A 27,987-nucleotide genomic window follows, 5' to 3' on the forward strand; every position below is an offset into this window, starting at 1 on the left:
TGCAGACAATAGTAGACACCGGGAGCAGCGGTGGAGACTAAGCCCTGAACCAGGAAGGACGAGTAAAGCAGAGTTTTAAAAACAAAGTGCATTGACAATCTTTTAAGGTATTTTTCAATAAAGTAATGTTTTTATAGTAGTATTTTCTGTGATTTAGCTTTCTCTATGTATTACTATTATCCAAATCACTCTATGATGCATCAAATTTTGATACCTATTTGTTGCTGGGGAGTCTGCGCAACTCTCTTACGTGGCATCCTGTGCTGCGAATACTGACCAAGTCGCCATAAACACTCGATACGCATGACAATGTCTTCACGGTGAATACAGTGTGACACATTCATCCTGTTGCTCTGCATGATCAATATGAATGTATGCGAAAAGGAAAGGCAGCACAAAAATGAAGCATCCATGTCATGTTGAAAGCAACTATACAAGAATAAGGCCTCGAGCTGAAGAAATGTTGTAACTTGCATCTCAGGGGGTCCAATGAATAAAGCTGATGATGGCAATGCTGGAGTTGAAAAGCTGAAAGAGGGGCTCTGAAACCCTTCAGATTCTACTGTTGATTGTGGCAGCTAAAGGATTAAACAACTGTGATAGTCCTCATCACTGATCCCATCAATTCCAGGGGGACCTGTCAGTTCAAGCTAAACTTCTAAAGTAACCTGCCAGAATTGAGTTTTGTTACGGTATGTGCACACAATGTCTTATAGGCAGATTCCACAAGGGGATAATAAATTAAACAAAAACAAACATATGCAACTCCAATCAGTGGCAGCAAAGCCGCCAAGAAAATGACAGAGAAAACAGTTCAGAGGGAGCACCACCAGTATTTTTCTGTAGCGTCTTCCTCAGTTGATAACTTGGTGGGTACGCCGCTGTCTATAAGATGCCATATGCACATATCCTTAAGTAGCTTGCTCATTTTGTTACACATAAGTGTTCGGCTCTGTTGAACGTTCATGTCTTTTCAGTGGGGTTAGACCAGACTGGCTTAGTTAAGAGGGAACCAAAGGGTCGACTGAAGTGAATTACTCGATCCTTGTATCCCCTGACATCTCCACTCAGAGTAGAGGAGTTCATCAGCAGGTAGCAAGTTCCTGATCTTATTACTATGTGTGAACCCCTGAACTTGTTTCTTTTCTCAAAGAACCTCGATGACCATTTTCTACCTCAAAGAAGCTTAGTGTTGGGGAGAGTGATCCATGCTAGAATTCTTGCCTAGCACTATAATCTGGTATGGATTGTTTTGACCATCATCTTTTAACAGTTTGTTATCCAGGCCTTGTTGCTGTGTTCTGTGGAACCCTTAACTAGGTAATAAGGAACCCCTAAAGATTAGGTGACCCCAGCAGAGAAACACTGACGATAGAGCAGAATGTTCTGCATTGGTCCAGACTCCGGCTCTAGTTGCTATAGTTACGGCTACTGATTATGATCATTTGCAGGAAGACAATGCTCTACAGTATATGGAACTCCTGGACAGATGACAAAACTGTAGCTATAGCAATCACTCTAACGACAACAGCAGCGCAAGGGGTTAATGCTGTCCTGGCATTGCATCCAGGATAATGTATTAACATGCCATGTAATGTACCTGTTGTATATACTCACAATTACCATTCACATATAGTGCAATTGTTTAACCAGTTCATGTCCGGACTGGCTGGGCACATTTTCGAGTTTTATTGTATTTGCACTTTTAATGGCTATAAAATTATTTCTCATTTGGATATTCCAATACTTTTTGCCTCTTTTTCTCACAATCCACGACGGGGATTTACTTTTATGTAATATTTTTTTCTAATATCGGGGAAGATGTAAAGAAATATAGAAAAAGTGTATTTTTTTAATTTTTTAATTATGGTATTTTATGACCACTAAGGACTGCTAAAAAATATCTTAACTTGTGTCCCCCTTTCCATACACACTCCGTTACCTTGCGTGTGTGTAGTGCAGACTAATGATATATGATCTAGTCACACACCTACAACTATGGTATCTATATCACTCAGAATTCTTAGTTACTCTACTAATATAATACACATAGCTCATTCAGAACTTTCCCAATCAGATAGTAAAACAAGCCATTTTATATACTACCTTTACAGGAATGTCCTTCTCTTCGTTTGCAGCCTCACTTGTGAACACATAGGAGATCTCCTTGTGTGATGTGGTCTGTCTGCATATAGCACATTTAATGGCACTTCTCCTTGTCCCGACACTATACTGATCGATAATGATCGCTACACATTCATTGCAGAAGCAATGGCCACATGTCAGCACTGCCCACTAGGGAGAAAAACAAAAAAAGGTGCAAATAAAATGATTGTATTTCTTATTCCTAATAATCTAAATGTAATGCGATACAGAAGTAATAATAATGGAAAACAGATACACAGTGATATACAAAAGAAAGAAAACAATTAAAGGAAAACTAGGAGAATTCAGTTGTTTTGTCCTGTGAGTATGATAGGATACAGATAAAAAAATGCAAAAACACAATAAGAGCTATAGGAAGTTCTAGTAAAACCGAGCTTCTAGGTTAATATTTTATCCATGGAAAGTGAGCATTTGTGGAGCGGTCCATGTGAGCCTTCTAGGTCGATGACTGCAGAAGGAATGGATACTCTAACAACCTCCAATACCTAGAATATTGCTATGCAGTCCAGCTTTGATCATTTATCATTTGAGAGGGAAAAAAAAAAAAGTGAGATCTAAGAGCTAGCCTTCTATAAATGTAGACATACTTTGGGGATGCATTCGTGCAGGGGTGCATTCGTGCACTATTATTCGTGTACATTTATTCAAAGTACTTTTTTCTAAGTACTCGGCAGTTATAACATGGCAGTTAGACAGGGCAGGAGACAGGTAAGAAAAACTAAATCTATTCCCTATTCATTTGAAACAGAACAAATACTCACCATATGTAACTGTATAATCTATATCCTGGCTGCTGCATTAACTCACATTCACCGCCCTTGCATAAACTCTTTACACTCCATCCATATCGGCCCCTCTGTCCTTGCCTTTCCTATGTATAGCACTCATGCTCTGTTCACATTGCTTAACAGCGCTGATCCATTCAGTCCCACCATCCAACACAAGAGACGCTCTCACAAATCACTTAACCATCTGCTCACTCTTTCTATCCTCCTTCTCCTAGTTGCTGGAGACATCTCTCCCAACCCCGGCCCCCCATGTTATAGCCAGTCAAACCTCCCAACTGCTACACTCAGACACCCCTCTAACCTTATTAATATTCCATGCATGCCTTCTGTCTCCACCAATTGTGCCTTTTGGAATTCTTGCTCTGTGTGTAATAAACTCTCCTTTATTCATGACTTGTTCCTTTCTAACTCTCTTAATCTCCTGGCTCTTACTGAAACCTGGATCCAGCAGTCAGACACCACCGCTGCTGCTGCTCTTTCATATGGTGGACTACACTTTTCTCATACCCCAAGATCAGAAAACAGAGCAGGTGGAGGCGTTGGTCTGCTCCTTTCATCCAAATGTGTTGTGAATTCTGTTCTCGAACTCCCTCCGGTGGTTATGAATGGTACTTCGGTGAGTTCTATCCATGGACTCCCTCTGGTGGCTGTGAGTGGAGCTGCTGGCTCTGAGGTTCCTTCCTCAGCTGACCTCGTTTAGTTCTAGGCTGCTGCTCTATTTAACTCCACTTAGATCGTTACTTGATGCCAGCTATCAATGTTCTAGTACTGGTTCAGTTCTCTCTTGGATCTTTCAGATGACCTGTCTACTCCAGCAAAAGCTAAGTCCCTGCTAGCTTATTTGTTTACCACTGTTTTTCTTGTCCAGTTTGCTATCATGATTTTGTCCGGCTAGCTGGAAGCTCTGGGATGCAGAGTGGCACCTCCACGCCGTGAGTCAGTGCGGGGGTCTCTTTTGCACACTCTGCGTGGTTTTTTGGTAGTTTTTTATGCTGACCGCAAAGATACCTTTTCTATCCTCAGTCTGTTTAGTCAAGTCTGGCCTCCTTTGCTGAAACCTATTTCATTCCTGTGTTTGTGACTTCCATCTTAACTCACAGTCAATATTTGTGGGGGGCTGCTTATTTCTTTGGGGAATTTCTCTGAGGCAAGTTAGGCTTTATTTTCTATTTTTAGGGGTAGTTAGCTCTTAGGCTGTGAAGAGGCGTCTAGGCAGAGTCAGGTACGCTCCACGGCTATTTCTAGTTGTTTGTGATAGGATTAGGGGTTGCGGTCAGCAGAGCTCCCACTTCCCAGAGCTTGTCCTGTATTACTAGATTGCTCATCAGGTCATTCTTAGTGCTCCTAACCACCAGGTCTCATAACAGTACAGCTGGCCAGTAAAGTGTTAATGCATCTCAATAGAGGGATAAGAGAAGTTCTGAGACCATTTTTTTTCTCCTCTGCAGCGTGTTTTGTTTTTCTTTTCCCCTAAATCTCTGGGTGGTTCAGGACAGAGGTGTAGATATGGACATTCAAAGTCTGTCCTCTTGTGTGGATCAACTCACTGCAAGGGTACAAGGCATTCAAGATTATGTAGTTCAGAACCCGATGTTAGAACCCAGAATTCCAATTCCTGATTTGTTTTCTGGGGATAGATCTAAGTTCCTGAATTTCAAAAATAACTGTTTTTTGCTTTGAAACCCCGCTCCTCTGGTGACCCCATTCAGCAAGTCAAAATCATTATTTCTTTGCTACGTGGCGACCCTCAAGACTGGGCATTTTCCCTTGCGCCAGGAGATCCTGCATTGCGTAATGTAGATGCATTTTTTCTGGCGCTTGGGTTCCTTTATGATGAACCAGATTCAGTGGATCAGGCAGAGAAAATCTTGCTGGCTTTGTGTCAGGGTCAGGATGAAGCGGAGGTATATTGTCAGAAGTTTAGAAAGTGGTCTGTGCTTACTCAGTGGAATGAGTGCCCTGGCGGCTGTTTTCAGAAAGGGTCTTTCTGAAGCCCTTAAGGATGTTATGGTGGGATTCCCCACGCCTGCTGGTCTGAATGAGTCTATGTCCTTGGCCATTCAGATCGATCGACGCTTACGTGAGCGCAAAACTGTGCACTATTTGGCGGTATCTTCTGAGCAGAGGCCTGAGCCTATGCAATGTGATAGGACCTTGACCAGAGCTGAACGGCAAGAATACAGACGTCAGAATGGGCTGTGTTTTTACTGTGGTGACTCCACTCATGCTATCTCTGATTGTCCTAAACGCACTAAGCGGTTCGCTAGGTCTGTCACCATTGGTACGGTACAGCCAAAATTTCTTTTGTCCGTTACTCTGATCTGCTCTTTGTCGTCCTATTCTGTTATGGCATTTGTGGATTCAGGCGCTGCCCTGAATTTGATGGACTTGGAGTTTGCCAGGCGCTGTGGTTTTTTCTTGGAGCCTTTACAGTATCCTATTCCATTGAGAGGAATTGATGCTACGCCTTTGGCCAAGAATAAGCCTCAGTACTGGACTCAATTGACCATGTGCATGGCTCCTGCACATCAGGAGGATATTCGCTTTTTGGTGTTGCATAATCTGCATGATGTGGTCGTTTTGGGTTTGCCATGGCTACAGGTCCATAATCCAGTATTGGATTGGAAATCAATGTCTGTATCCAGTTGGGGTTGTCAAGGGGTACATGGGGATGAACCATTGTTGTCAATTTCGTCTTCCCATCCTTCTGAAGTCCCTGAGTTCTTGTCAGATTACCGGGATGTATTTGATGAGCCCAAATCCAGTGCCCTACCTCCTCATAGGGATTGCGATTGTGCTATTAATTTGATTCCTGGTAGTAAGTTTCCGAAGGGCCGACTGTTCAATTTATCTGTGCCAGAACACGCCGCTATGCGGAGTTATGTAAAGGAGTCCTTGGAGAAAGGGCATATTCGCCCGTCGTCGTCACCGTTGGGAGCAGGGGGTTTTTTTGTGGCCAAGAAGGATGGTTCTCTGAGACCTTGTATAGATTACCGCCTTCTCAATAAAATCACCGTCAAATTTCAGTACCCCTTGCCGTTACTGTCTGATTTGTTTGCTCGGATTAAGGGGGCTAGCTGGTTCACCAAGATAGATCTTCGAGGGGCGTATAATCTTGTGCGTATTAAACAGGGCGACGAATGGAAAACAGCATTTAATACGCCCGAGGGCCATTTTGAGTACCTGGTGATGCCATTCGGGCTTTCTAATGCTCCATCTGTGTTTCAGTCCTTTATGCATGACATCTTCCGAAAGTACCTGGATAGATTCATGATTGTATATTTGGATGATATTTTGTTTTTTTTCGGACGATTGGGAGTCTCATGTGAAGCAGGTCAGAATGGTGTTCCAGGTCCTTCGTGCTAATTCCTTGTTTGTGAAGGGGTCTAAATGTCTCTTTGGAGTTCAGAAGGTTTCATTTTTGGGCTTCATTTTTTCCCCTTCTACTATCGAGATGGACCCTGTTAAAGTTCAGGCCATTTATGATTGGACTCAGCCTACTTCTGTGAAGAGCGTTCAGAAATTCCTGGGCTTTGCTAATTTTTACCGTCGCTTCATCGCTAATTTTTCTAGTGTTGTTAAACCATTGACTGATTTAACCAAGAAAGGTGCGGATGTGGTCAATTGGTCCTCTGCGGCCGTTGAGGCTTTTCAGGAGTTGAAGCGTCGTTTTTCTTCTGCCCCTGTGTTGTGTCAGCCAGATGTTTCGCTCCCGTTTCAGGTCGAGGTGGATGCTTCTGAGATTGGAGCAGGGGCTGTTCTATCTCAAAGAAGTTCTGATGGCTCGGTGATGAAACCATGTGCTTTCTTTTCTAGAAAGTTTTTGCCTGCTGAGTGCAATTATGATGTGGGCAATCGAGAGTTGTTGGCCATGAAGTGGGCGTTCGAGGAGTGGCGACATTGGCTTGAAGTAGCCAAGCATCGCGTGGTGGTCTTGACGGATCACAAGAATCTGACTTATCTCGAGTCTGCCAAGCGGTTGAATCCTAGACAGGCTCGATGGTTGCTGTTTTTCTCCCGCTTCGATTTTGTGGTTTTGTACCTTCCGGGCTCTAAGAATGTGAAGGCTGATGCCCTTTCAAGGAGTTTTGTGCCTGATTCTCCGGGAGTTCCTGAGTCGGCTGGTATTCTCAAAGAGGGGGTAATTTTGTCTGCCATCTCCCCTGATTTGCGGCGGGTGCTGCAGGAGTTTCAGGCTGATAGACCTGACCATTGCCCAGCGGAGAAACTGTTTGTACCTGATAGATGGACTAGTAGAGTTATCTCTGAGGTTCATTGTTCTGTGTTGGCTGGTCATCCTGGAATCTTTGGTACCAGGGAATTGGTGGCTAGATCCTTTTGGTGGCCTTCCTTGTCACGGGATGTGCGTTCTTTTGTGCAGTCCTGTGGGACTTGTGCTCGGGCTAAGCACTGCTGTTCTCGTGCCAGTGGGTTGCTTTTGCCCTTGCCGGTCCCGAAAAGGCCCTGGACGCATATTTCCATGGATTTTATTTCAGATCTCCCTGTCTCTCAAAGGATGTCGGTTATCTGGGTGGTTTGTGATCGCTTCTCTAAGATGGTCCATTTGGTATCTTTGCCTAAATTGCCTTCCTCCTCTGATTTGGTTCCATTATTTTTCCAGCACGTGGTTCGTTTACATGGCATTCCGGAGAACATCGTGTCGGACAGAGGTTCCCAGTTTGTTTCGAGGTTTTGGCGGTCCTTTTGTGCCAAGATGGGCATTGATTTGTCTTTTTCTTCAGCTTTCCATCCTCAGACAAATGGCCAAACCGAACGAACCAATCAGACTTTGGAGACATATCTGAGATGCTTTGTTTCTGCTGATCAGGATGATTGGGTGTCCTTCTTGCCTTTGGCCGAGTTCGCCCTTAATAATCAGGCCAGCTCGGCCACTTTGGTTTCGCCTTTTTTATGTAATTCTGGTTTCCACCCTCGTTTTTCTTCAGGACAGGTTGAGCCTTCGGACTGTCCTGGTGTGGATTCTGTGGTGGACAGGTTGCAGCAGATTTGGACTCATGTGGTGGACAATTTGACATTGTCCCAGGAGAAGGCTCAGCGTTTTGCTAACCGCCGTCGCTGTGTTGGTCCCCGACTTCGTGTTGGGGATTTGGTTTGGTTATCGTCTCGTCATGTTCCTATGAAGGTTTCGTCTCCTAAGTTTAAGCCTCGTTTCATTGGTCCTTATAAGATTTTGGAAATTGTTAATCCTGTGTCATTTCGTTTGGACCTTCCAGCTTCTTTTGCCATCCATAATGTGTTCCATAGGTCGTTGTTGCGGAGATATGTGGCTCCTATGGTTCCCTCCGTCGACCCTCCTGCCCCGGTGTTGGTTGAGGGGGAGTTGGAGTATGTGGTGGAGAAGATTTTGGATTCTCGTATTTCGAGACGGAAACTTCAGTACCTAGTCAAGTGGAAAGGTTATGGTCAGGAGGATAATTCCTGGGTGGTTGCCTCTGATGTTCATGCTGCCGATCTTGTTAGTGCCTTTCATTTGGCTCGTCCTGATCGGCCTGGGGGTTCTGGTGAGGGTTCGGTGACCCCTCCTCAAGGGGGGGGGTACTGTTGTGAATTCTGTTCTCAAACTCCCTCCGGTGGTTATGAATGGTACTTCGGTGAGTTCTGTCCATGGACTCCCTCTGGTGGCTGTGAGTGGAGCTGCTGGCTCTGAGGTTCCTTCCTCAGCTGACCTCGTTTAGTTCTAGGCTGCTGCTCTATTTAACTCCACTTAGATCGTTACTTGATGCCAGCTGTCAATGTTCTAGTACTGGTTCAGTTCTCTCTTGGATCTTTCAGATGATCTGTCTACTCCAGCAAAAGCTAAGTCCCTGCTAGCTTATTTGTTTACCACTGTTTTTCTTGTCCAGTTTGCTATCATAATTTTGTCCGGCTAGCTGGAAGCTCTGGGATGCAGAGTGGCACCTCCACGCCGTGAGTCAGTGCGGGGGTCTCTTTTGCACACTCTGCGTGGTTTTTTGGTAGTTTTTTATGCTGACCGCAAAGATACCTTTTCTATCCTCAGTCTGTTTAGTCAAGTCTGGCCTCCTTTGCTGAAACCTATTTCATTCCTGTGTTTGTGACTTCCATCTTAACTCACAGTCAATATTTGTGGGGGGCTGCTTATTTCTTTGGGGAATTTCTCTGAGGCAAGTTAGGCTTTATTTTCTATCTTTAGGGGTAGTTAGCTCTTAGGCTGTGAAGAGGTGTCTAGGCAGAGTCAGGTACGCTCCACGGCTATTTCTAGTTGTTTGTGATAGGATTAGGGGTTGCGGTCAGCAGAGCTCCCACTTCCCAGAGCTTGTCCTGTATTACTAGTTTGCTCATCAGGTCATTCCTAGTGCTCCTAACCACCAGGTCTCATAACACAAATGTACCTTCCAAATTATCCTCCAAGTACCCTCACTTGTATTCCCTTCCTTTGAGGTCTATGCTGTCAGACTCTACGTCCCCTTCTCCATGCGAGTGGCGGTGGTGTATCGTCCTCCCGGCCCCTCTCATCAGTTCCTGGATCACTTTGCCACCTGGCTTCCACACTTTCTCTCCTGTGACACCCCCACTCTTATCATGGGTGATTTCAACATCCCCATTGCTTCTCCCCTCTCCCCATCTGTTTCTCACCTTTTATCTCTAACCTCCTCTTTCGGCCTCTCGCAGCATACTAACTCTCCAACACATGAAGATGGAAACTCCCTTGACTTGGTCTTCTCCCGGCTTTGCTCAGTGGACGATTTCACAAACTCCCCTCTCCCGCTCTCTGACCACAACCTTCTTTCATTCTCTATCAAGAACTGCCATCCTGCTCAGGTCACCCCCACTTTCCACACTTATAGATACAGGCCATTAACACCCAGAAACTTATGAAGAACTTGCAGTCCTCATTGGCCCCAATCTCCTCCATCTCATGTCCTGATCCTGCTCTGAAGCATTACAATGAAACCCTGCAAAGTGCCCTGGATGAAGCTGCACCTCCTATACATAGAACAACTCAGCACTGACGGCGACAACCGTGGCACACGCTGCAAACACGTTTCCTGCAGCGGTGCTCCAGGTGCGCCGAACGTCTGTGGAGAAAATCTAATCTACCCGAAGATTTCATCCATTATAAGTTCATGCTAAAAAGATACAACTCTGCCCTTCACCTTTCCAAACAAACCTGTTTCAACACCCTGATCAACTCACTGTCAAATAACCCTAAACGTCTCTTTGACACTTTCCAGTCCCTACTCAACCCAAGAGAGCAGGCCCCAACCACGGATCTCCGCGCTGACGATCTGGCCAATTACTTCAAAGAAAAAATTGACCACATTCGACAGGAAATCATCTCCCAATATCTTCATACCATGCACTGTCCTCCCTCCCCCACTGCATCTAGTTCACTCTCTGACTTTGAGCCAGTTACAGAAGAAGAAGTAGTCGGGCTCCTTGCATCTTCTCGCCCGACCACTTGCACCAGTGACCCCATTCCGTCACATCTCCTCCAGTCCCTTTCCCCGGCTGTCACCTCTCACCTAACAAAAATATTCCACCTTTTTCTCACTTCCGGTATTTTTCCCTCCTCATTTAAGCATGCCATCATACATGCATTACTTAAAAAACTATCCCTCAACCAAAACTGTGCCGCTAATTATAGACTTGTCTCTAATCTTCCCTTCATCTCTAAACTCCTCGAACGCCTGGTACACTCCCGTCTTACCCGCTATCTCTCCGATAACTCCCTTCTCGACCCTCTTCAATCTGGCTTCCGCTCTTTACACTCTACTGAAACTGCCTTCACTAAAGTCTCTAATTACCTACTAACAGCTAAATCTAATGGTCACTACTCCATGCTAATTCTCTTGCATCTCTCCGCAGCATTCGATACTGTGGATCATCAGCTCCTCCTCAATATGCTCCGCTCCATTGGCCTCAAGGACACCGTTCTCTCCTGGTTCTCCTCCTATCTCTCTGACCGATCCTTCACTGTATGTTTTGCTGGTTCCTCCTCCTCTCACCTTCCCCTTACTGTTGGGGGTTCCTCAAGGATCAGTCCTAGGCCCCCTCCTCTTCTCTTTGTATACTGCCCCTATTGGACAAACAATCAGTAGATTTGGTTTCCTATGCTGACGACACCCAATTATGCACCTCTCCTCCTGTTATCACGCCGACCTTTTTAGAAAACACCAGTGATTGTCTTACCGCTGTCTCTAACATCATGTCCTCCCTCTATCTGAAACTGAACCTGTCAAAAACTGAACTCCTCGTGTTCTCTCCCTCTACTAACCTACCTTTGCCTTACATTGTCATCTCTGTGTGCGGTTCCACCATTACTCCAAAGCAACATGCCTGCTGCCTTGGGGTCATCCTTGATTTCGAGCTTTCATTCACCCCCCACATCCGATCACTGGCTCGCTCTTCTTATCTGCATCTCAAAAACATTTCTAGAATTCGCCCTTTTCTTACTTTCGACTCTGCAAAAACTCTTACTGTTTCACTTATTCATTCCCGTCTGGACTATTGTAACTCTCTACTAATCGGCCTCTCTCTTACCAAACTCTCCCCGCTCCAATCTGTCCTGAATGCTGCAGCCAGGATTATATTCCTCACCAACCGTTACACCGATGCCTCTACCTTGTGCCAGTCATTACACTGGCTACCCATCCACTCCAGAATCCAGTACAAAACTACCACCCTCATCCACAAAGCACTCCATGGCTAAGCACCACCCTACATCTCCTCTCTGGTCTCAGTCTACCACCCTACCCGTGCCCTCCGCTCCGCTAATGACCTCAGGTTAGCATCCTCAATAATCAGAACCTCCCACTCCCGTCTCCAAGACTTTACACGTGCTGCGCCGATTCTTTGGAATGCACTACCTAGGTTAATACGATTATTCCCCAATCCCCACAGTTTTAAGCGTGCCCTAAAAACTCATTTGTTCAGATTGGCCTACCGTCTCAACGCATTAACCTAACGATCCCTGTGTGGCCTATCATAAAAAAAAAAAAAACAACCCATAATCAGGTTCCTCGTATCATGTTCTCATACACTTTATGCAGTTAATAGCCCTCTGTGTCTGTACTGTTACATACTTAGGCAGTTAACTGGTTCATGCAGCTTTACATGAACACCCGAGCCTTACACTATGGCTGGTCCAAATAACTAAAGCAATTGTTACCATCCACCTCTCGTGTCTCCCCTTTTCCTCATAGTTTGTAAGCTTGCGAGCAGGGCCCTCATTCCTCCTGGTACCTATTTTGAACTGTGATTTCTGTTATGCTGTAAAGTCTATTGTCTGTACAAGTCCCCTCTATAATTTGTAAAGCGCTGCGGAATATGTTGGCGCTATATAAATAAAATTATTATTATTATTATTATTTATATAGCACGACAAATCATCTTCTGCAGCCTGTACCTTTCTTTACATCCTAGTGATTGCCATTCCTTTGTCTTCACAAACTACACTTCCCGTCAGTCTTTTCTTTGCACTTGTGCTCACCTCTGTCCACTCTATTCCTGTGTTCCCTATATCAGAGCCAGTGTCACCTCTGCACAATGTCTGCGAGGATCTGCCACTGACTTTGTTACCAAAGATAAAGGTAACAATACTGCCAAACTTTCCCTTGCTCGGCTGCCTTCTGCTTGCCACTGTCTTTGGAAGTCATACTCAACTTACGGTATATCACTCCTTCCACACTACAGAACATCGCTCCTCTCAGCCACTGCAATATAAAGCCCTATCCTGCAGCACATTGCTCCTTGCAGCGACCTCAATGTACAGCCCCAATATACAGAATTGGAAAGCAGAAGGCAACTGGAACAATGGCTGAATTAGAATCGCAATCTCAGACAGCAGCAGATGCTCACATACAATGTGAAGAGGCGAGAAAGAGCCATGGCTGCACTGACTAATACACAATATAAAATTACAGGGGTAGCGTCAGAAGAAAGTAGTCAGAGAAGGAAAAGATTGGGGGAAATGTAGTTTGTGAAGACACAAAAAACACCCATCACCAAGACAAAAAAAAAGGATTAAGTCTGTGTTTACCCATATATAATGATTTTTTGGCTATATAAATGATCATAGCTCTTCTATATATAGCCTAACAAATCGCTCCTTTCACCCCCCTCAACATACAGCTCCATGCTGCAGTACATTACTTCTCTCAGACCCCTTAACATATAGCCTCTTACTGCAGCACATCACACCTCTCATCCCCCATAATATACAGCCCCATCCTGCAGTGCATTGCTTCTCAGTCTTTCTATATACAGGTCCATACTGTAGTCCATACCTCCTCTCAGCCTTTCTATCCTACAGCAAAGAGCTCCTCTCATCTTCTTCAGGGTATGTGCACACGTCAGGATTTCTTCAGGATTTTTTGCGTTTTTTTTGCGGATTTCCCCAATAACAACGCTATAATACCGCATAAAAAAGGCATACATCCTATTATTTAGAATGCATTCCGCATTTTTTGTGCAAATGTTGCGTTTTTTTCCGCAAAAAAAAACGCATTCTGGAAAAAGAAGCAACATGTTCATTATTTTTGTGGATTTTTTGCGGATTTCCCATGAAATTGGAGTGTCCGGAAAAAAACGCAAAAAAACGCAAAAATCTGCCAAAAAAACGCATAAAAAACGCGCAAAAAAACGCATGCGGATTACTGGCAGAAATGTCCGGATTTTGTCAGGAAAATTTCTGCAAGAAATCCTGACGTGTGCACATACCCTCAATATACAGCCCTTTCTGCAGAACATTGCTTCTCTCAGCCCCAATAATACACAGCCTCATCCAGAAGCTCATCACTCCATTCAGCCGCCTCAATATATATAGCACCATTCTGCAGTTCATTATTCAAAAATAAAAATCCAGTAAAAGAGTAAAAAAAGACAATAGTGGGGAACTTAAAGGGGTATTCCAATCTCCAAAATCCTATCCCAATATGTAGTAGGTGCAATAATAATAATATTAGAAAATACCTCCAATAAGAAATGAAGTATAGTTTTTCTGATTCACTATGTCTCTTTCCTCATGTGCAGGCATTGCAGGACCTTAGGTATCCATGGTTACATCCATCCATGAAGTGACAGCTAGGAGCTTGTGGTTGTAACCATGGATACCTAAGGTCCTGCAATGTCTGCACATGAGGAAAGAGACATAGTGAATCAGAAAAACTATATTATAATACATTTCTAAATGGAGGTATTTGCTAACATTATCATTATTATTACACCTACTACATATTGGGATAGAATCTTGGAGATGAGAATACTCCTTTAGCCACTCTTTTACCCTTCAAGAACATGGGCAGATTAGAAGATGCTCTAGGCTTATGGGTGGCTTTGCCTTTTATTATCAAATGTACTGCCCTTCGCATTCTGATAATAGATATGGATTATGGAATTACTGTAATAAGTAAATGCACCAATACAGGTAACTAAATGTGTACTTTGCTTCAACAATTATTCCGACTCTGAAATAAAAAATCAATACATGATTGTAGACAATGATAAGAAGAAAGGAATTTAAAGATATTTCTGGGAACATTATATATATATGCTTTAAATGTCAGATAGAGTTACATTCTGTAAAATGCTGTAACTCCTCTAGATATCCATTGCATGAGACTGGTTGGGGGACTCTCATTATCGAGACTGGTGCATGTCCAAGAGGTGGGACCAGCGCCTATCAGACATGTTTGGCATATCTTTTGGCTATACTCTAAAATTCGGAAATGGAGCTACCCCTTCAAGAATAAAACATGTTAGAATATGTATTTTAATTATAATAAATGGTCTCAAAAGCTAAGGTAAAATAGTAAACCAATGTAAACAATTACCTGCTTTCCCAGGTTTTTTGCACATATTGGACAAGGCTCTGGATTTACTCCTCCACTGGTTTTATCCTGAGACTAAAATAGAAACAAACACTTCAGGCATTTTTTGGTTCTCACCAACATAATGTCATCATACCGTGGCCTGGCTCGATTGTTTTTATAGAAAGAAAGAAATCAGCACATTGCTGCTGACCCTTGTACTGTTCATTACTGCATACTCCCAAGGATAAGTGAGAATAAAGGATAAAACTTTGAAAGAGCAACAATCTTTGAAATAAAATCTTCAGCTACAATATCTTGTGAAGAAACCTATGCAATCATTAAAGGGTGTGCGAGAACAAACTCCATTTTGCATCTGTGGTATCCATCTTGTCTTACAACTTCTGTGTTATGGTGGTTAAAGTTTTGCATTCCTATTCATGACCATTAAGTTCCCATTGGCTACTTACGTCAGAGGGAACTTTTCTTTGTTTGTGATACTATTTATGTGCCTACATGTGCTAATAAATTAGAAATCTTGCCTAGTACAACATACAAGGCCGTATATTGATTTAATTGAGATCTAGAAAGAAACTTTAAAATTTGGAGTTCAAAAGGCATCGAGAAAAGTGAATTTGCTCACAAAGGGGTTTTACAATGAAAATAAATTCATGCTGTGTGAGAGATTTTGGAAAAATAAACTTTTCAAATACAATAATTTTCAAAAATGCATCATTTTTCAAATGCAAGCATACCTGGATAGCCTAATACTGTAGTAATCCAGTTGCAGGCCTCCTATTCTAATTGAGCTTGCACACAATTTTTTTCTAGTAAATGGGTGATGTGTGCAGAGACACAAATAAGCCACAATAAGTAGTGCTCATAACACTGCTCATAGAAGAAATCTGACCCTTACATGAGAAAGACAGGCAGCGTTCTTACACGTACGTATATGCAGTTGTAACTGTTAACTGAATGACAGCTGGACAGTACTGTGCATGCCCCAGTTGTTCTATAAAGCTATATGGCTGTGCTGTACAGGCAAGCCGTCACTCACAGACATGGAAGATGCATTCACCATGTGTTCTCAGTGACAACCCAATATAACAACATTGACTGTCTCGCTCATATAACGGTCTGACTTCCTCTCTCAGCAGTGGGCTATGTGTGCGCTCCTTGGTCTATGCACACAACCCATTTACTGCAAAAAACTTCTGTGCATGCTTGATCAGAACAGAAGCCTTACATCACCAGGCTATAAAGATAAGCCTGCATTAGAAATAGGATTCATTTCTGAAAATATATTTGATTTTAAAAGCTTACTATTTTTCCAAAACCTTTCAAACACAATAAAAAGTAAAAAAAAAAAAAATCAACAAACTACAATTATGTTTCTATATCACTGAATTTTCAGAAGGTCGTTCTAGTCATAAATACCTTTTCTAAGTTTGTAAGGTAAAGGAGCTGGCCCAATTTTTTCTGCAACTGAGACTTTGCAACAGCTTTGTCATTAAGCAGCTTCACACGATTCTGCTCCACCTGCAGAGACAAATGGATAAAACTTTTTACGCATAACAAAAAAGAAACAGCTTAAAGCAGATACGATGAGAGATGCACGTTTGACTTGAAATGTACTGTGCTGCATATATGCACCAACCTCATGTGGTTCAATGATGTGAAGGACAGGAGGGTTAGGCTTGGGTTCATCGGGAAGCCGAACTCGGAGGCGCTGGGTTGCCATTGAAATCTCATCAATAGCAGACACGTGGTTACGTAGCACCATCCAGTATTCATGAAGCAACTAAAGTTACCGTTTGAGAAAAACACATTATACTCTGCATGATTAAAGCCATCAAAACTCATTTAAAACATATTCAAATTATTTATACTTTTAAATCTTTTTGAGAGCAGTCATGGATTAAAGGGGCTGTCCAAGTCCAAGATACTGATGCCCTATCCTTGGGATAGATCATCCATATCAGATCATTGGGGAGAGTCAACAGATATCTCCACTAATCAACTGTTCCCAGGTCCCATGATGGTTTCAAGTACACAATGGATGGAACAGGAACTGTCCAACTTTGAACATTGTCTTAAGGTCGTTGTCATGTGCGGTTGCTCATCTTCAGCAAATGGGAGCAGAGTTGCAGTACCCAAGAATATCTACTACATGGTGTGCTGCTCAAGCTTCATAAACTGATCCTGGTCAGAACTTTACAGCTTGAAACACGTATACCAGTGTCCTATTATTCCCCCCCTCCTGTGTCTACCTTCCCTTTTCACCCATTTTTGTTTGCCATGATTTTGTTCTGAGAATTTAAAGTTTTTCTCATTAAAATTTTTTAACTCTACATAATTAAGCGGATCCTGGAAACCTCTTGTTTTTCCTCTGCTTATTGTCCAGTTGCAGGTCTGGAATCCGTCCATGGCATTCTTTTGATGGAAGCCTCAATTGTGCTGCACCCGGTGAGCTAAATAATCGCTCTCCCCTTCCCCCTTTTTTCATTCATGTGTACTTCTAACTCCCATGGCACCTGATCAGTTGTGATATTGGGTTTTGGACTCCCACCGATCTGGTACTTATGACCTATAGGACAGCATAGAGGGTGGCAGGACTCTACGTCCCTCCTTTATTTAGCACATTAGCACTTTTTCTCCTAACACAAGCAAGTCCCCTGATGATATAGCTTGGAAGAAACGAGTTGGGACGACAATATAGGGAGAGTGTAGGCATGTGTGTGCAGGGGTAGTTGTGGACTGCCCTTGTAAGGGCAGGAGCTTTGGGGATAGCCTATTGGTAGCCCTATAGGGATTAACATAGGGATTGTCATCTCTCCATTTCCCAGATTACCGCCTGACCAGGGAATATCCGGTGCTCCGATGCCCATGGAATTGGTGAGACTGTTCCGTTTTTTATTTCCTTCAACTTGTGAACAGGCTCACATTATTTGCTATGATTGATGGTAACCAATCATTGTCCTCATATGCGACTATGTGTATGTAAATTGATGCTGCTTTACAGGAGTGGTTTGTTTACAGTTTTTCATGAATATCATACCATAGTTATATTGATTCCGCAAGCACTGATGTAGTCGGAATCTTTTAAATCCTATAGAGGTATATTAGTCTCTATGACCATTACACCATATGGTTGAGACGCTGCCTCAGTTTGTGTTTTCACTTGGGTGACTGGTTCTTTTATGTTTCTTTGAATTATTAAAAGTTACGTTTTATTATATCCACTTTTGCTTTATAATGACTAATTGTTAGTGGTATCATCTGTGTGACTTACATTCAAAATACAGATATTGCTTTGCTCTTACTTATGACCTATACCAAAGATCTTACTTATGGACAACCACTTCATCTATATAAGTTACGTGGTTGATCATAGATAAGATCGTTAGTGTAGGTTATCAATATCAGATTGGTGGGAGTCCAACATATGACACCTGAACTAATCAGCTTTCATCAGGTCCGGTGGCCTTTGGAAGATTACAGTGTATGGAGTGAGTTTGTGTAACACGGTGTAGTGAATATCTTGGGTACTGCATCTCAGCTCCTATATGCTAAAGATGAGCCGCAGTACATGAAAATGGCTACTACACAATGTTCAGAGGTGTGTAGTTGCAGAACGATACACTGTATACTTCCAACTTCCTTGGGACCTGATAGAAGCTGATCAGTTGGGGTGCTGGACTCTCACCGATCTGATATTGATGACCTATATCTATTGTATATAGACAACCATTTAAAATCTGTTTATGTTGTACTTATCTTTCTAAATTGAGTTAAGATTTCTTAAAATAAATATTGCCAGTCACTGCTAGTGCTACATTAAGAAGCAGGGTGTATCTCAGGTTGTTCAGATAGAATCTGTGGGACCGACCCTTTTACAATAGCCATCAATATTGAATCAACTAGAGAAACTGACCTTATATTCTTTTTTCCATGCCTCAAACAGCTCCATGAAGCATGTGCCCTCATCAGTAAGCCAGGGTTCCATGCGGTGACTTCTGGCAAATGACAGTATGGCTTTCAAAGATCTTTCAAGCTCACTAGCTGCCCACAGGCCACGGCTAGTTCTAGGTAAACGATCATCCACCAATCCATTTTCTTCCTCAATCATTTCTTCAAAAATAGCAGTTTGTCCTTTTACCCTGAAAGTTAAATCAAGATAGCAATAAAATTATCTGAAACGCATTATTTAAAAAAACAAAATCCCCTGATCTGCACCCAATTTCACAACACAAACTGATTATCTTAACCCCTTCCCGACCTTTGACGCCACGTAGGCGTCATGAAAGTTGGTGCCAATCCGACCTGTGACGCCTATGTAGCGTCATGGAATGATCGCGTCCCTGCAGATCGGGTGAAAGGGTTAACTCCAATTTCACCCAATCTGCAGGGACAGGGGGAGTGGTACTTCAGCCCAGGGGGGGTGGCTTCACCCCCCCGTGGCTACAATCGCTCTAATTGGCTGTTGAAAGTGAAACAGCCAATCAGAGCGATTTGTAATATTTCACCTATGAAAATGGTGAAATATTACAATCTAGCCATGGCCGATGCTGCAATATCATCAGCCATGGCTGGAAAACCTAATCTGCGCCCCCCCCAGTTCTCCTTTCTGCCCCGTACTGTGGTCCGCTCCCCTCCGTCCTCCTGTCCGCTCCCCCCGTGCTTCGATCCACCCCCCCCCCCCGTGCTCCGATCCCCCCCCCTCATACTTACCGAGCCTCGCGGTGTCCGTCCGTCTTCTTCATGGGCGCCGCCATCTTCCAAAATGGCGGGAGCATGCGCAGTGCGCCCGCCGAATCTGCCGCCTGGCAGATTCGTTCCAGGTACATTTTGATCACTGTGATAAAATCACAGTGATCAAAATAAAAAAAATAGTAAATAAACCCCCCCTTTATCACCCCCATAGGTAGGGACAATAATAACAATAAAGAAAATATATATATATTTTTTCTTCCCCCCACTAGGGTTAAGGCTAGGGTTAGGGCTAGGGTTAGGATTAGGGTTAGAATTAGGGTTAGAACTAGAGTTAGGGTTAGATTAGACTATGTGCACACATGGTGCGGATTTGGCTGTAGCAGTTTTCCATCAGGTTTACAGTACCATGTAAACCTACTGAAAACCAAATCTGCTGTGCCCATGGTGTGGAAAATACCGTGCGGAAACGCTGTATTGTATTTTCCACAGCATGTCAATTCTTTGTGCGGATTCCGTTTTACACCTGCTTTTCAATAGGAATCCGCAGGTGAAATCCACACAAAAAACACTGGAAATCCGGGGTAAATGCGCAGGTAAAACGCAGTGCCTTTTACCTGCGGATTTTTCAAAAATCTCACATGAATCCGCAATGTGGGCACATAGCCTTAGGGTTAGGGTTGGAATTAGAGTTAGGGTTGGAATTAGGGCTAGGGTTGGAAATAGGGTTAAGATTAGGCTTGTGGTTAGGGTTAGGGGTGTGTTGGGGTTAGGGTTGTGGTTAGGGTTGTGATTAGGGTTAGGGTTGGGATTAGGGGTGTGTTGGGTTAGAGTTGTGGTTAGGGGTGTGTTGGGGTTAGGGTTATATCTAGAGTTGGGATTAGGGTTTGGGGTGTGTTGGAGTTAGAATTGAGGGGTTTCCACTGTTTAGGCACATCAGGGGTCTCCAAACGCAACATGGCGCCACCATTGATTCCAGCCAATCTTGCGTTCAAAAAGTCAAATGGTGCTCCCTCCCTTCCGAGCCCCGCCGTGCGCCCAAACAGTGGTTTACCCCCACATATGGGGTACCAGCATACTCAGGACAAACTGGGCAACAATTATTGGGGTCCAATTTCTCCTGTTACCCTTGCGAAAATAAAAAATTGCTTGCTAAAACATAATTTTAGAGGAATGAAAAATTATTTTTTTATTTTCACGGCTCTGCGTTATAAACTTCTGTGAAGCACTTGGGGGTTCAAAGTGCTCACCACACATCTAGATAAGTTCCTTGGGGGGGTCTAGTTTCCAAAATGGGGTCACTTGTGGGGGGTTTCTACTCTTTAGGCACATCAGGGGCACTGCAAATGCAACGTGACACCCGCAGACCATTCCATCAAAATCTGCATTTCAAAACGTCACTGCTTCCCTTCCGAGCCCCGACGTGTGCCCAAACAGTGGTTTACCCCCACATATGGGGTATCAGCGTACTCAGGAGAAACCGGACAACAACTCTTGGGGTCAAATTTCTCCAGTTACCCTTGGGAAATTAAAAAAATTTGGGCTAAAAATCATTTTTGAGGAAAGAAAAATTATTTTTTATTTTCACGGCTCTGCGTTATAAACTTCTGTGAAGCACCTGGGGGTTTAAAGTGCTCACTATGCATCTAGATAAGTTCCTTGGGGGGGGTCTAGTTTCCAAAATAGGGTCACTTGTAGGGGAGCTCCAATGTTTAGGCACACAGGGGCTCTCCAAACGCGACATGGTGTCCGCTAACGAAGGAGATAATTTTTCATTCAAAAAGTCAAATGGCGCTCCTTCCCTTCCGAGCCTTACCATGTGCCCAAACAGTGGTTTACCCCCACATGTGAGGTATCGGTGTACTCAGGAGAAATTGCCCAACAAATTTTAGGATCCACTTTATCCTGTTGCCCATGTGAAAATGAAAAAATTGAGGCTAAAATAATTTTTTTGTGAAAAAAAAGTACTTTTTCATTTTTACGGATCAATTTGTGAAGCACCTGGGGGTTTAAAGTGCTGACTATGCTTCTAGATAAGTTCCTTGGGGGGTCTAGTTTCCAAAATGGGGTCACTTGTGGGGGAGCTCCAATGTTTAGGCACACGGGGGCTCTCCAAACGCGACATGGTGTCCGCTAAAGATTGGAGCCAATTTTTCATTCAAAAAGTCAAATGGCGCTCCTTCCCTTCCGAGCCATGCTGTGCGCCCAAACAGTGGTTTACCCCCATGGATCCATATTCATATAAAAAAAAGAATAAAAATAAAAAATATGGATATACTTACCTTCTGACGGCCCCCGGAGTTTTCCCGACTCTCAGCGGTGCATGCGGCGGCTTCCGTTCCCAGGGATGAATTGCGCGAAGGACCTGAGATGATGTCGTGGTCACGTGACCGTGACGTCACAAAGGTCCTTCGCGTAATGCGGAGCCGGGAGAATTCTAGGGGCCGTCGGAAGGTAACTATAAACATATTTATAGTTATTATTCTTTGTTTTTACATGAATATGGATCCCAGGGCCTGAAGGAGAGTCTCCTCTCCTCCAGACCCTGGGAACCATCCGGGACCACTCCCTGCACCATATGCGGCGACCTCAGAGCTCCGCACACGCCATATAAGACGACACCTGGCGTACAAGATGACCCCCCAACTGGCGAGTATATCCCAAACTCTGTATTTTAAATGGAAAAGTTGGGGGTCGTCTTATACGCCCAAAAATACAGTACTCAAAAAAGCAAATAGTGATCCTTCCATTCTAAGCCCTGCTGTGTGTACAACAAATTATGTAGTCCATTTTCTCCTATTAACTTTGCGATAATGAAAAATTTTTGTGGTTAAAAACATTTTTTGGGGAAAATGTAATTTTAAATTTTTCACGGTCCAATGTATTAAAATTCCGTGGAGCACTTGTGGGTTGAAGATGCTCACTACACCACTAGATAAATTACTTGAGGGCTATAATTTCTAAAATGGGGTCACTTGTGGGGAGGGGGGGTTTCCACTGTTTAGGCATATCAGGGGCTCTGCAAAAGTGACATGGCGTCTGCGATCTATTCTAGCCAATTTTGCATTCCAAAAGTCAAATGTTGCTCCTTCCCTTCTAAGCCCTGCCGTGCGCCTAAACAGTAATGTTCCACCACATATGGGGTATCGGTGTAGTCAGGAGAAATTGTACAACAAATTGTACAGTCCATTTTCTCCTTTTACCCTTGTGAAAATGACAAATTTGAGGCTAAGGCAACATTGCTAGGGAAAAACAGGATTTTTGGTTGCTTACTGTAAAATCTGTTTCTCTGAGCCTTCATTAGCAGACACAGGAACCATGGGTGTATACTGCTGCCACTAGGAGGCTGACACTATGCACAAAAAAAGTTAGCTCCTCGTATGCAGTGTACACCCCACCAACTGGCACTAGGTTAATCCGCTAGTGAGAAAGCAGTAGGAGAAGCAACAAGATAGAAAAAGAACAAACCGACAATTCAAAAATTGTTACAATAGAACACAGAAGAAAGAACAAGAGCTGTTAAACATGGGAGGGTGCTGTGTCCCCCAATGAAGGCTCCGAGAAACAGATTTTACGGTAAGCAACCAAAAATCCTGTTTTCTCTATTGTTTCATTGGAGGACACAGGAACCATGGGTCGTGCCACAGCAGTGCCTGGGGAGGGAACAGCCGAAGCTTTGTTCAGGTCGGAGAACTCACCACTGCCGCCTGCAAGATCCTTCTGCCTAGGCTGGCATGCGCCGAGGCGTAGGTATGGATCTTATAAAATTTGGCGAACGTGTGGATGGAAGACCAAGTTGCCGCTTTGCAAATTTGTAGGGCGGATGCCCTATGGTGAAAAGCCCAGGAGACACCCACAGCCCGGGTAGAGTGAGCCTTAATCACAGGGGGAGGCACTCTGTTCTTGACCCGGTAAGCCTTCAAAATTGCTATTCTGACCCAGTGAGCAATCGCGGCCTTGGAGGCAGGCAGGCCTCTTCGCGCACCATCTGGAATGACGAAAAGGGAGTCCATCTTCCTAAAGGGGGCGGTCCTAGCCAGATAGATCATCAGCGCCCTGACCAGGTCTAGCCTGCTCGACGAATGCTCCAGAGGATGAGCCGGAGCAGAACAAAAAGAAGGGAGGACAATATCCTCACTTAGGTGAAAAGCTAACACCACCTTGGGAAGGAAGGGAGGCGGAGGCCGCAAAACCACCTTATCTTGGTGAATAACCAAGAAAGGAGAGCATCAGGAAAGGGCCGCCAACTCTGAAACGCGTCTAATGGAGGTGATGGCTACCAGAAATGCCACCTGCCAAGACAGAAAGGACAGGGAAACCTCTTGGCGTGGTTCAAAGGGAGAACTCCTCAGGGCCTCCAGAACTAGATTTCGGTCCCAGGGGTCCACAGGTGTCCGGTATGGGGGGGCCGCATGCACAACACCCTGAAGAAAAGTTCTGACCTGAGAAGGGGAGGATAGATTCTTATGGAAAAGAATGGAAAGTGCTGACACCTCGCCCTTTAGCGAACTAAGGGCAAGACCAGTGTCAAATTCCGCCTGGAGTAATGCCAAAACGGAAGGGAGAGATACGGACATAGGCGGAATGTCATTAGACTCACACCAGCAGAAATAGGCTTTCCAAGTCCGATAATAGATCCTGGAAGATGACGGCTTCCTAGCCTGGATCATGGTGAGAATCACCCTCTCTGAAAAAACGGACGCTCTCAGTACCGCGGTTTCAAAAGCAACGCCGTTAAATTGAGCGACCGAGAATTCTGGTGGCAGATCAGTCCTTGGGACAGAAAAACCGGTCTGTCTGGGAGCCTCCAGGGGGCGTCGTGAGAAGATTGACGATGTCTGTGAACCATGACCTTCAGGGCCAATCCGATGAGATCAGTATGACCAACACCCCCTCCACCTTGATATTCTTCCAGAGCCTGGGAAGAAGGGGAGGGGGGGGGAACAGATAGGGAAGCACGAACTGCAACCAGGGAATGGCCAGAGCATCGGCGCCCACCACGAGAGGATTGCGGGACCTGGACCGTGGCACCTTCCTGTTTAGCCGGGTTGCCATGAGGTCCACATCTGGAGTTCCCCATCAAAGGCAAATCTGATGGAAGACCTCCTGATGCAGGGACCACTCTCCTGCCGTGAGACCCTCGTGGCTGAGAAAGTTGGCGGCCCAGTTGTCAACGCCGAGGATATGCACTGCGGATATCGCCGGAACCGACGCCTCTGCCCAGAGGAGAATTTTGGATACCTCGACCATCAGACTCAGAGTCATTCCCTGGTGGTTGACGCATGCCACCGCCGTGGCATTGTCTGTCTGAACCCGGATTGGCAGACCCCCGAGAAGCCTTTCCCAGTGAAGGAGGGACAGAAAGATGGCCCTTATTTTGAGGACTTGATCGGCAGAGAAGATTCCTATGCCGACCAACATCCCTGGACAGTCAGATGACGAAATACCGCCCCCCAGCTGAGAAGACTTGGCGTCCGTCACCACCATCTGTCAGTGGACGGGAGGGAAGGACCTGCCCTGGAAGATGAGAGGGGCTTCCAGCCACCAACTGAGAGACCGCTTGACTTGGTAAGATAGCCGAATCGGACAATCCAGGGAGAGAACAGACCTGTCCCACTGCGAAAGAATGGTCTGCTGAAGTGGTCTTGAATGGAATTGGGCAAAAGGGATCACTCCCGACGCTGCCACCATCCTCCCGAGGACCTTCATGGCTGAGCGGAAGGAATGAAGACGAAAGCCTTGTAGAGAGCCAACTCCCTGCTGGAGAATTCTCTTCAGGAAGAAAAATCCTTTCCTGATGGGTGTTGAACAGCATGCCTAGAAAAATGAGGCGCTGAGTGGGAACAAGGCAGGACTTTTTCCTGTTGACGAGCCACCAGAAACGGGACAGGGTGTCGAGAAAGATGGCCAGGCTTTCCTGCGCCTGAGAAAAGGACGGAGCCTTGATGAGGATGTTGTCGAGACACGGGATGAGGTCTAGACTTCTGATCCTCAAAATTGCCATCAACGCTGCCATGATTTTCGTGAAAACCCTGGGATAAGTTTCTAGACCGAACTGCAGGACGACAAACTGGAAATGATGCTGTTATACCGCAAAACGCAGCAATCTCTGATGCCCTTGGAAAATAGGGACATGTACATAGGCGTCTTCAATGTCTATGGAGCAAAGGAATTGCTGTGCCTCCATGGAAGCAATTACTGAACAAAGGGACTCCATCCTGAAATGTCTCAGGCGGACTCTTTTGTTCAGTAACTTGAGATCCAGGATGGGCCGAACCGTGCCGTCTTTCTTCGGCACCACATACAGGTTTGAATAGAAACCTGTGAAACGCTCCCGGTCTGGAACTGGAACAATTACCCCTGAACTGAGAAGGGAGGCGATGGATGCAAAGAAAACTGGGACCAGAGAAGGATCCCTTGGGGGATGGGATTTGAGGAATCGATCTCAGTTCCGCAAAACGAAATCTATTTTGTATCCTGAGGATACAACCTCCCTGACCCATGCGTCCTCCACCGAGTCGAGCCACACATCTCTGAAAAAAGGAGACGACAGCCCAGCTTGAGAGATACGCTGGGGGTCTCGGTATGTGTCATGCCGAGGAAGAACTGCCAGGTCTGGGCCTGGTGGATCTACCTTGGGTGTTACAGAAACGCCAGGAAGGGGTGGCTTTAAGGGAAACCACCTTCTTCCTATCCTGGCGAGCCTGCAGCCTCTGTTGGTGGGAAAAATCCTCTGAGGCCACGTAATGTAGAAGCAGCCGCTTCGAAGGCTGACTTTGCAAATGATTCTATAATCCTGTCATTGGAATGCGGGAGAACCGTGCTGGTGGACAGTCTGGAAACTGGCAGGTCCACGGGCGGAGAAGCTGTCAAGTTAGCGGTGAGCTCAAGAGAAAAGGGATATAGGATGCCGAGGTGCTTCCCTCTTTGAAAGCGTCTGGTCGGGGTCTCCCTTTCCCTGGCAAGTACCTACTCAAATTCTCTATGAGGAGCCTGGTTGACCGGAACAATGAGGCTCTGGACCATATCCCTCATGTTAGAGGTTTGGTCCGAATCCAGGTCCGAATCATTCTCTGTTGGTGTGTCCGAGAGCGCTTCGCCTGACTCGGGAGAGGCAGATCGGGAAGAAGCAGACCACCGGGAAAGACAGGGGGCGAGATGGAGCGGGAAGAGGACCTAGAATGGCGCTCCTGTTTGGATCTCTTCTTGTGGCCTGTATTAGAAGGCCCAGAAGGAGATTCCGGTGACCCACTAGCAACTACGGAAGCGGCAACCTGTCAAGTACGGATACCAGGGTCTGCGACACCTTGGTGAGATCCGCCACGGACTGTGACAGGGAGGAAGCCCACCCTGGGATGGGGGCCTCGTTCTCACTAGGGGCCGAAGGGGAATCCTGGGCGGTGGGCACAGTGGGGTTGCTGCAGTCCTGGCAGAGGGGAGAAGACTGACCTGAAGGAAGCTTGCACTTACACGAGGAACAGAGCAGAGGAAGATGAGGAGGCAAGAGGGCTAGAACGCTCTCCTTTGGGATTAGGCATGATGAGCAGACCCACAAACTGATGCCAGAAGGTTAGGGGACAGGGAAAGATGCAGAGGAGAGTGTCAGTCTGCAGAGCAGCTACTCACAGTAAGTGCAGTCATCCTGTATACAGCTTCCAGGCTGTAGGGCTGCTGTGCTGGAAAGAGAAAGGCTCCGCAGGAAAAGCACTATCTGGATCCACAATCCAGAAAATGGCGGCCGCCAGAGGATGCCAAAGTCCAGGAAGGTAAAAACGCACGCTGCAGGGATTCACACTGTAAATCTCGCTCTAAGACAGGAATAGGGGGCGGAGCCAAGCATCAGGACCAGGGGGTGGAGCCAAGAACCGGGACCACGAGCAGAAAGATGGCACTGGCTCGAGGTAGAGAGATGAGGCCGAGGGGGGTGCGGCTATTCACAGGCAGGAAGGAGCTGAGTAAGCGACGGGCGGGAGAAAAGCCCGCCCAAAAAGCAAGAAGAAGGGGTGCGAAGCCAACGCTGTAGCTAGGCCCGAGTGAAGCCGGGGCCTGGATTTAAGCTGGTGACCGCCGGAGCATGGGGGAGCGGAGAGGAGGTCCGAACAATGCCGTAAAAAGGGACGCCTGGAGCCCCAATCCACTGGACATAGGGAGAAAAAGGACCCTTTATGCTCCTGGAAGGAACATCACAGCAGAGCTGTAAGAGAAAAAACTCCCTTTTTTTTTTTCTTTGTCTTCTTTCTTTGGATCTTCTTTCCACATCTTCTAGGTACCTGGGGGGAGAGAGAGATGTATACCTCCCCATCCAGGAGAGATCGAACGTACGAAACTCCTGTTGTGAGACGTCCACGTCTCCTCCATCCGACAGGCTCTGGTGGGCGAGTAGGTGGGAGACGGAGGCAGGACCAAATCAGGACTTCATCTCTTCCGGCTCACCTAAACACGCTTCTGTGTTAGGGGTTGGGGTGGCAGTACACACCGTACTCATAGTCTCTAAGTGGGAGTACAGTAGTGACTATTCACACTGTATCCCTCCG

The 27,987-nt window shown here is 45.3% G+C and overlaps 1 protein-coding gene across 1 annotated transcript in view; it reads right to left on the bottom strand.

Moving 5' to 3' along the window:
- Positions 1-27,987, bottom strand: part of SHPRH (SNF2 histone linker PHD RING helicase) — a 181,584-nt gene that overhangs the window by 26,014 nt on the left and 127,583 nt on the right. The window contains exons 21-25 of the mRNA XM_077283067.1: positions 18,678-18,903; positions 16,401-16,544; positions 16,181-16,282; positions 14,768-14,839; positions 2,107-2,295 (exon numbers count right to left, since the gene is read on the bottom strand). Coding sequence (XP_077139182.1) covers positions 2,107-2,295; positions 14,768-14,839; positions 16,181-16,282; positions 16,401-16,544; positions 18,678-18,903 — 733 coding nt within the window. The remainder of the gene's footprint in view (positions 1-2,106; positions 2,296-14,767; positions 14,840-16,180; positions 16,283-16,400; positions 16,545-18,677; positions 18,904-27,987) is intronic.

Source organism: Ranitomeya variabilis, chromosome 2, assembly GCF_051348905.1.
Source record: "Ranitomeya variabilis isolate aRanVar5 chromosome 2, aRanVar5.hap1, whole genome shotgun sequence".
Lineage (NCBI taxonomy): Eukaryota > Metazoa > Chordata > Amphibia > Anura > Dendrobatidae > Ranitomeya > Ranitomeya variabilis.